At 35.4% G+C, this 9860-nt stretch overlaps 1 protein-coding gene across 2 annotated transcripts; it reads right to left on the bottom strand.

The window, feature by feature from the left end:
- Positions 1-702: 702 nt before the first annotated feature.
- Positions 703-9860, bottom strand: LOC107852031. Of its 2 annotated transcripts, none has more exons than XM_047415510.1 (3): positions 9507-9860; positions 9079-9382; positions 703-1304 (listed from the first exon to the last, which is right to left on the bottom strand). In XM_047415510.1, the coding sequence occupies exons 2-3, from the start codon at positions 9356-9358 to the stop codon at positions 934-936; spliced, it is 651 nt and encodes a 216-aa protein (XP_047271466.1). In that variant the 5' UTR covers positions 9359-9382; positions 9507-9860; the 3' UTR covers positions 703-933. The 2 variants fall into 2 exon arrangements, with proteins under 2 accessions (XP_047271466.1, XP_047271467.1); XM_047415511.1 differs by having other exon boundaries at positions 9546-9860.

Genomic DNA, 9860 nt, shown 5'->3' with positions numbered 1-9860 from the left:
CACTTCTTGAAGATAGTTGAAGTCTCTCCCACTAGCAAACAGAAGAACTAATAACAACTCTATCTTCGGAATTCAACTAAGCCACAAAACAAGTAGCACTCAAGAATGTTGCTTTTCTATTCTTGAATCGGTGATTTCACCAATTGATCAATGTCTCTCAAGTGTTTTTCAAGGGGATAGTGTTTTTTGAGTGCTTGTCTTTCCAAACAAAAGAAACACTATTTATAGGATAAAAGTTGCATGCAAGAGAAAAGTATTAATTAATTAAATAATAATTAATAGGTTCATAAATATTTTAAAACAAAAGGTAACTTTCTTTCAAGAACCTAAAACGTAAGATTTAAAGAAGAATGAATTTGTCAAATTCATGTTCTTTGTAACTCAAAACTTTTAACTGGTGCATTTGTTTGCAAATTAATTGAAACACAACTCCAAAAATTTTTTAACCAATGTATTTATTTCAAAATTTATTGAAACACAATCTATAACAATAACAACAACAATCCCCCACTTGTTTCAAGAAATTTTATCTTTAAAAACAAAATTCATTTGAGACATAACTCCATTAAAGACCAAGCGTCGCCCACACTCGATTTACCTACACTCAATTCTACAACTTTCTTGTCACCCTTAATTCAAAGCCCGATGTTTAATTATTATTTATCCAACTATATGTGCTAATGGGATACACAGAGATAAATATGATCAGATAACTAATACCATCAGGTATCTCAACCCATCCATTCAAACAACCCCTTACATACTGAAATTTAACAATGTGAGTGAATATCTGAAAAAAAGGATAGAAAAAGATTCTCAACGATTAAACAACAATTCCCAAAATCCCTTCAGCTAAAAGAAGGGTCGAGACATGCCGGCAGATCAACACAGCCAGTTATCAAAATTTGAAGCAACTAATTCTGTGTATTTTGTCTAACTCCGATAACCATGAGCTTGATTCTGAAGATTTTGATTGTCCTCCAATAGACGGTCATATTCTAAAAGTAGATCTGCTGCTTGTTTTTGGAGAGCAGCAACGTGAGCTTCCGCAGTTTCAACACGTTTGTCTTTCTCATCCGACTCCAGCTTAACCTTCTTCAACGCCTCCGTTAAACTAGCGATTTCTTTCTGCGACGATTTTACTTCCTCAGCAGCTTTATCTGCTTTCTCCTTAAGCTGCAGCTTTTCTTTCTCAAGCCTTTCAAATTCTTTCTTTGAACATCCCGCACTACTCCGCAATACAATCAGCTTCCGAAGGTAATGGTGCATACGGTCAATTAAGAATCCAAGAAACAGAGAAAACCCTGTGAGGTACAGGTAATGCATGCCCATTCAAATGCAGATAAATTAGCATACAAAGAAATAAGTAATACTGAACTATTTGTCATATATAATAGTAGACTGATGTTATGTTGCAAGGCCAAAAAAATTGACTGCTGCCTAAGAGGTAACAATTCTTATGTTTTCTTACCCTTGAAACATGATATCACATACTACTACTGCTGTTTAAAACATATTGTTAACAATGGCATACCCTTCACTCGAGCAATTTGTTGAAACTCTTGTGAAGTATTTTACATTGTTACTCCATAATCATGTCATATCAAATGGAATTTACCAAACAAGAGAGGGCCTTGGAACATTTCTTTAAGATGAACATTTTGAAACAGTGGTAATATCATCAATAGAATATCAACAACAATGGTTGAGATATGAGTCTATTAAGTTTAGGTAAAGCGAATTCAAACAAATCTCTCTTCAAATTCGAAGATATTTTAGAGAACTACTTTATTAAACTTGAATGTTGTCAGAGACAAAAAAACAACATAGCTCTTCCAGCGGCCAGCATTTTAGCAGCTACTTTGTTTAGCAGTGTTTTCAGAAAGAACGCACTTACTGTCACAAAAGCAAAATGCCCCTAGGCAATTGCAGATTCTACACCAATCTCAGTTTTTACTACTTGTTTGTAGGAGGTTACCGCATTATGGATACCTATTTTATCTTCATCAGAAAGGTAATTATCCCACCAATGTCTTAACATTCCCGTGAATCCTACTATAAGCATGTTAGCTGATTCTTTATCACCGCTTTTTCTGAGCTTATAAGCGGTAACAGCAATTCCCATTTCATGGAGCTTATTATATATCTGATGTTCAGCAAGGCCATCAATATTCCATTCAGTTATGCTTCCTCCGTCATGGGAACATGACGAAAGGAAAACATTTTCCTCAAACTGCATATCAGGGAAGGAAGGCCTGGCATAATAATTCTTTTTGTTATGATATTGGCCCTGAGGTTTTTGGCCTACATAATGAACCTGTTCCTTGGATTTATTGATCATACGTATCTTACTACTGGTGGGTTTACCACTAGAAGATTCGGGGTTTTCAGTAGGCTTATTACTAGAAGAGTTGGGTTTTTCAGTAAGCTTAAGCTTAATGAGCTGGTCATTGATCTTTTCTAAAAGATCCGGATCATTACTGAATTGGCTAGCAAGCTTAGGGAACTTATCTCTAGAAAATTCAGGGATTGGCCTCAATATGGGGGTTGTATTTGGAGGTACTAGGCTTATCTCCTATTGACGTAGGACCTTTAGAATTTTCAACTTGTTTAGAAACAACATACAACAATTGGTTAGTGTAGTTGTTCTGCTCAAGGACTTTGTTAATATCGGCAGTAGTAATGAGAGTGGTATCTTTTCCAGTAATAGCCCTTTTAAAAGGTGCTGCCTGAATAATTTCATCCCTATATGGAATACTAATACCTTCAAGAGGGGGAATAGTGCTTTCTATAGTTGCACTCTTAGTATGCCACCGATTAATAAGCACTTGAAGAGATTCCTTTTGGTCATCCATTTGTCCTGAATATTCGAACCGTTTGAAGAATTCTACTTCAGTCCTAAATCTGGACATATCAGCGAACCATTTATTTCTGAAAGAGACTCGGTGGTCTCTAGAGTAGGTAGCTTTATACCATTCTATTTTTTGCCGATGCGCTGCTAGGTTCCACAACCGATTGAATAAAATCGTTGGTAGAAAGCACATCAATGGAGGTTTTCCTAGTATGGACTTTGGGCCTCATGTCGCTAGGAGATGGGCTTCCTCGATCAGAAGCAACTGAAGCTTCAGCTTCATAATAAACCTTAGGAATAGTTTTTGAGAAATCTACACCTTGGAATTTTCCATGGTTGATTTCTTCCGCAGAAACACTGGTCTCAACCTCTTCCGGGTGTTGAAAAGAAGAAGGTCTGGCCGAAGACATTCTTCTACTTGAAGAAGCTTGGCTATGTGAGTTGGATCTAAGAAATTTAAGATTGATAGATCCATCGGGGAATTGGATAACCCTATCGATCTGAGATCTCTCGGGTTCGATAGGTTGAGGAGTGGTGATGGTGTCGAATTGCCACTCACTCATCGTGTGATAGAATATCATTTCATTTAAGGAGTCTAGGGACAAAGGTAGTACTGTGCTCTTGGTTTGCTTCCATGAGCATGGTAACTCTCTTTACACTAGTAGCTATAGCTTTTGGGGCTATAGTAGTTTTCATTAGCTTGTAATATACCCTGTATATTACTACTATTTCTCTTGTATCTACCCTGCTATTCATATTCCTGATCTTGACATTCAGTGTCAAGGTATCCATGACATTAGGGTCATGAATATCAACCGAGAAATTAGGGTAGCAATTAAAGTATACCGGGCCATTGACGAGGTTACTTTGGAGGACTCCTAAGAGGGAATCATCAAAATTTAATAGTCTATCATTCCTAAGAAGTAGACAAATAGGAATATTTAAAACTTTACGGAAAAGAGGTTTAACAGCAACTTGAACAAGTCTTATATGCAAAAATTTAAAATCTTTTCGATAGTTATCAATATCCTTAGCAATTAATAACTTGATAGTTTCAAGAGAATTATTGATAGCACTAGTAGACTCGCAGGTCTTAATATTATAATTCTTTATCATGCTGAAATTACCTATTTGGTAAATTTTTTAAAAGGTTCTTTGGGAATAGACCAATTTTGTAAATCATGTTCTACCTTAGAAATAATCTGAGTAGACATAGAAGACATATTTGTACTATTAACAACATTCTGATGATTATTCATTGTGAACAGAAGGTGTCTTAGACAAAGAACAAATTATGTTTACCGTATTAACAAAGAGGCACGCAACTAATAGGAATATCAGTATTAGACTATACTTAAATATCTAAATCTCTGAGGTAATGGTAGTCATCTTGGAGGTAGGAACACCTTTGGGTCAAGCCTATTACTTTGGCGACCACCTTTCTGGCTAAGCCTATCCCTAAAGCCGGATATTAATCGGCATCCTCATACTTAGACAGAATAACGATACCTCACACCGTATCCATAATTACAGAGAGAGAGATACATATGAATAGTTTAACAAAGATATCCTTATTAGTTGAATTGCAGTAGTTAATAGATAATCATAAATTCGTTCTTAGCCTAGACACAGAAGTTTAGCTACTCATGCTAACGACAAACAAAATGACTCTGATACCATAAACAGGATCATACATGTAATAAAAGTAACGACAAACAACATGACTCTGATACCATAAACAGGATCATACATGTAATAAAACTAATTTGTAAAGTAAATAGTACTCTCGAAGAGTGCTGTTTTATAATGATGAACAGGGCATAAGCTCCATAGTGATTACACAGGATAATTCTGAAAAGGGATTACAGCGATGATAGATTACAAGGTTGCAAGACTAAGAGAAATTTTTGGAGTGAAAATTTTCTGATGTCTTACAAGGAATAACTAGAAGTCTTTAAATAGAATTGAAAAGATAAAAAAAGATAATAGAAATCTTTGTGCTTCCTTTTGATTGGAGGTCTTGGATTTCCTTATCCTTTGATAGGGTGGGTCAAGACCGATGAGCTATAATGCTTTTGATTAAAGTTGTTTTAAAGAGATATTGTCATAGGTGTTGGCCATGAATTTTGTCCACTCAAAGGTGGAAGATGCTTTGGGTCCCGCTAGTCCCATTTTATTTTTAATCAAGAATAATTCTGACTCTTTGAGTCTCTATTCTTACCCTTTTGATAATTTCGACTCGTTGACTTTCTATCCAAGGGACTAATTATTCCGGTTCTTAATAACCTCAATTAGGATTAATCATAAAATGGGTCCATATAAGACTGTGCTAAAGCGCGTGGCTTTAATATATCTCCATTGTCGTCACTTTGTGACGAGGCATCATCCAATAATTTCATGATGGCTTCTTCATCTGGATCCTCATCAATTTCTGAAAAGGCCTTTTGCAGTCTCTTTTTTAGATCACTCTTTGATGGTGATCTTTTGGTTGAAGTAACCTGAGAGGATTTCGATGAATCCTTTAGAGCAGGGGTCCATCCTCGGATGAATATCTCTTTGGAAAAGTATTTTATCCTGTCAAATTCATGAACTACAAAGGTCCAGCTAATAATATAGGAAATTCTTCTTTGGATGAAGTATTTACACAATTTTATATGTTCAGGCAAAGAAGAAATACCTTGATCAATTTGGTATTGACCGAAATTTTCTAAAAATGATTTAGGTAAAACATCTTGATTACCTCCAAAACAATTCCAGCATTCGTAGAACCATCTTCGGATAACAGATTTTGCAAGTTCAGGGCTATACTTCACGAACCAAGTGTGAGTAGTGGGTCGTAAGTACAGAAAATTAAACCATGCATTTTTATAGTCATGCCAATTATAGGTTTGAGGTCTATGCTCTGTTGAAAGATTTATTGGTATATGTAAATGGTCTACTTGCCATTCAAAAGGGGTTAAAATTCTTTTAATGGTAAACTTAGAATAAGTGATACTATCAGGTTTCTGTTCGTCACTCAATTTATGCTCTATTTCAATAGAGCCAGTGTCGACCAAAATGAATTCATAGTATCTTCTGGTTTTAAGTGGATTGTCAGTATCCACATAGTTCTGTTTGTTGTACAGAAGACGCACCAGATATTTGATTTCATAATTTTCATACTCCTTATCCAAAGCTAGGATTGGAGCTACCTGCAAAGAAATATTATTAAAAGTTTCTTTAACCTTTTAAGTAGGGGTGGCTGACGGTGCCACTGTTTCGGCATAGCTTTCATCGTATAACTTTCTTTGGTTTGAACTGCAGAAAATCTGGGTTTTTCAAAAGGAGAAAGCGAACATGGTTCGAATTCTTTAACAAAGGGTTTCTTCACTGGAGTTGAAGAAAAGGACCTAGGTAAAATTGGGAATGGATTTATAGTTAAGGCAGGATTTATTGGTGGTAACTGTCCTAGAACTGAAAATTTGTTGTGGTCATTCCAGGATGGCCGGGATATTGAAAGGGTTGGCCATGGTAAAGGTAAAAGAAATGATTAAACATTTGCCTTATCTTGGAATCCCCAATCCAAATGATGCTTCTGACATTGGTTACAGAGGAATCCTTAAGCAAAGAGAATTCCTAAACTCTACTGAAAAACTTATTCGCTACACTTCCGGAGTCTAGAACTCTGCTCAGAAAAACTATAGTACTGTGAAAAAGGAAATCCTTTCTATAGTTTTGTGCATTACTAAATTTCAAGATGATTTGATTAACAAAGAATTCTTGCTTAGAGTAGATTGTAAATCAGCTAAAGACATACTGCAAAAAGATGATAAAAATTTAGTCTCTAAACAAATATTTATTTTTGAAGGGAGAAAATAACTCTCTTCCAGATTTTCTAACTCGTGAATTTTTGCAGGGAAAAAATAGGCCAACTGGAGTTAGGTCAAACAAAAACCTTATCAAAGGAAAAGAGACGGAGAGCAAAAGCCCATCCGCCAGCCTTTTCAACATCCGGCCATCCTGGAATGACAACAACAAATTTTCAGTTCCAAGACAGTTACCACCAATAAATCCTGCCTTAACTATAAATCCATTACCAGCTTTACCTAGCTTCTCTTCTTCAACTCCAATGAAGAAACCCTTTGTAAAAGAATTCGAACCATGTTCGTTTTCTCCTTTTGGAAAACCCAGATTTTCCGCAGTTCAAACCAAAGAAAGTTATACCATGAAAGCTCCTGAAAACTATGTCGAAGCAGTGGCACCGTCAGCCACCCCTACACAAAAGGTTAAAGAAACTTTTAGTAATATTTCTTTGCAGGTAGCTCCAATCCTAGTTTTGGATAAGGAGTATGAAAATTATGAAATCAAATATCTGGTGCGTCCCCAATACAGCAACCGAAATTATGAGGATACTAACAATCCACTTAAAACCAGAAGATACTATGAATTCATTTTGGTTGACACTGGCTCTATTGAAATAGAGCATAAATTGAGTGACGAACAGAAACCTAATAGTATCACTTATTCTAAGTTTACCATTAAAAGAATTTTAACCCCTTTTGAAAGGCAAGTAGACCATTTACATACACCAATAAATCTTTCAACAGAGCATAGACCTCAAACCTATAATTGGCATGACTATAAAAATGCATGGTTTAATTTTCTGTACTTACGACCCACTACTCACACTTGGTTCGTGAAATATAGCCCTGAACTTGCAAAATCTGTTATCCCAAGATGGTTCTACGAATGCTGGAATTGTTTTGGAGGTAATCAACATGTTTTACCTAAATCATTTTGAGAAAATTTCGGTCAATACCAAATTGACCAAGGTATTAACACATAAAATTGTGTAAATACTTCATCCAAAAAAGAATTTTCTATATTATCAGCTGGACCTTTGCAGTTCATGAATTTGACAGGATAAAATACTTGTCCAAAGAGATATTCATCTGAGGATGGACCCTTGCTCCAAAGGATTCATCGAAATCCTCTTAGGTTACTTCAACTAAAAGATCACCATCAAAGAGTGATCTAAAAAAGAGACTGTAAAAGGCCCTTTCAGAAATTGATGAGGATCCAGATGAAGCAGCCATCATGAAATTACTGGATGAAGTCTCGTCACAAAGTGACGACAATGGAGATATGTTAAAGTCACGCGCTTTAGCACAGTCTTATATGGACCCATTTTATGATTAATCCTAATTGAGGTTATTAAAAACCGGAATAATTAGTCCCTTAGATAGAGACTCAAAGAGTCAGAATTATCAAAAGGGTAAGAATAGAGACTCAAAGAGTCGGAATTATTCTTGATTAAAAATAAAATAGGATCAGCGGGACCCAAAGCATCTTCCACCTTTGAGTGGATAAAATTCATGGCTGACACCCATGACAATGTCGCTTTAAAGCAACTTTAATCAAAAGCATTACAGCTCATCGGTATTCTTCAAGGGACCCACCCTATCAAAGCAAAAGGATAAGGAAATCCAAGACCTCCAATCAAAAGGAAGCACGAAGATTTCTATGATCTTCTTTTTATCTTTTCAAGTCTGTTTAAAGACTTCTAGTTATTCCTTGTAAGGCAACAGAAAATTTTCACTCCAGGAGACAAAATTTACCTCTCTTCTTCGCCCAAACCCAACAAAAGAAAATCCAAGATTTAGCTATTCAAACTAAGATCAAACCTAGCAGTAAAGGTGTTAACGACAATACACGAGAGGAATAGAGAAGTACACGTGATAGCTTCTTATCAAATCTCAATAATGATTGGTATAAGCTCTTATTCTAAAAGTATCTTCTTTCAAACCCATTTTCTTTTAGTTCAACAAACAATTCAATTAAGTTCAGTTCTTACAAATTCCAAATAACTCATCAAATAATGCTTAAAAACAAGCTTGTTCCCATCACCGCCATCCACAAAAATTGCTAAAGATGAATACATAAATCAAGAATTATAAAGATTCATTAAATAAACAAATTAATCCCACCAAACATATCCAACGGATGATATGCGAAAATGCTACATGAGCCTGCTAATTCTCTTCATCCATATTCAAACCTAAAATTAACAGCCAACAAACAGAGGCAAGGCAGTCTTCTAGTGATTGGCAAAAGAATAGTATCATCACAAAAAAAACTGAACCGAGAATCAGATTTTCCTTTCATAATATCGGTAACCTATCTATGGCACGAGAAGTAGTTTTCTAATATGAAAAACCAATAATTCACGATAGGGTTAAGGATGATACCCATGAGTGTAGCCTCTAGCAAGTTGGTTCTCCACAAAACTTGATCCATTGGTGTCATTGTACCAATCTTTGCCCCCTTGTTCTGAATCTTGATAATACTAATAAAGTTGGAAAACAAGATAGCTGATATAGTACCAGCAATGGTTAAAACAGTACCCTTTCTCATTTTCACCTGATCCAAACACTTCATTACCAGTTCCCTCAGTGGCCCAATCTTCACCATTAGAAGAAATGCCACCATACCCTCCAAACAAAGAACCATAAACAACAACTGAATCATATTTATTCAACCCTTTTTTTATACCTTCAAATGAAAAAAAAATTCAACATATAACAGGCTCAAAACCCCAAATAAAGAATTCTCTGTATGATAAAAAGATCACAAATAAAAAAGAACTAGAAGTGAAAGATGTTTAATAATAAGAAACCTTATATCTAAGCAAGGGTAGAAGGATAAAGCTCGTTACTTTAGTAGAAAATGTTGAGGGTTTTGAGCTGCAGATCCATGGAATTAGTTGCTAATAAGAAAAAGATGAAAACTTTCTTTAAGCAAAACCCATTTTTTGGTTTCTACTATTAACTTTTGTTTCCTTTAATCAAAAGGTGTGTTAGTGTTTTGGGGGATTAGTGAGATGAGGCTTTTCACTTTACTTTGGGAAAAGGAATAGCAATGAGAAGCAAGAAGAAATGGGGTGAAAAATAAAAAATTTAAAAAAAGTGATTTAGTACTGCTATTTTTATTTATTTTTTGCTAGTACGTGTGTTCGGACATTAGGGAGTTG

This window comes from Capsicum annuum, chromosome 7 (assembly GCF_002878395.1).
Source record: "Capsicum annuum cultivar UCD-10X-F1 chromosome 7, UCD10Xv1.1, whole genome shotgun sequence".
NCBI classification, from domain to species: domain Eukaryota; kingdom Viridiplantae; phylum Streptophyta; class Magnoliopsida; order Solanales; family Solanaceae; genus Capsicum; species Capsicum annuum.
Note: the sequence above shows the minus strand (reverse complement) of the source record. Positions and strands in the feature narration are given on the sequence as shown.

Bases quoted from the DNA above. Each gene is read 5' to 3' on its own strand.
- LOC107852031 (XM_047415510.1), bottom strand. From the start codon at position 9,358: ATGATTCAGTTGTTGTTTATGGTTCTTTGTTTGGAGGGTATGGTGGCA. The intron at 1,305-9,078 runs GTATCATCCTTA...TGTACCTCACAG, and splicing joins GCTAGAGGCTACACTCATGG to GGTTTTCTCTGTTTCTTGGA.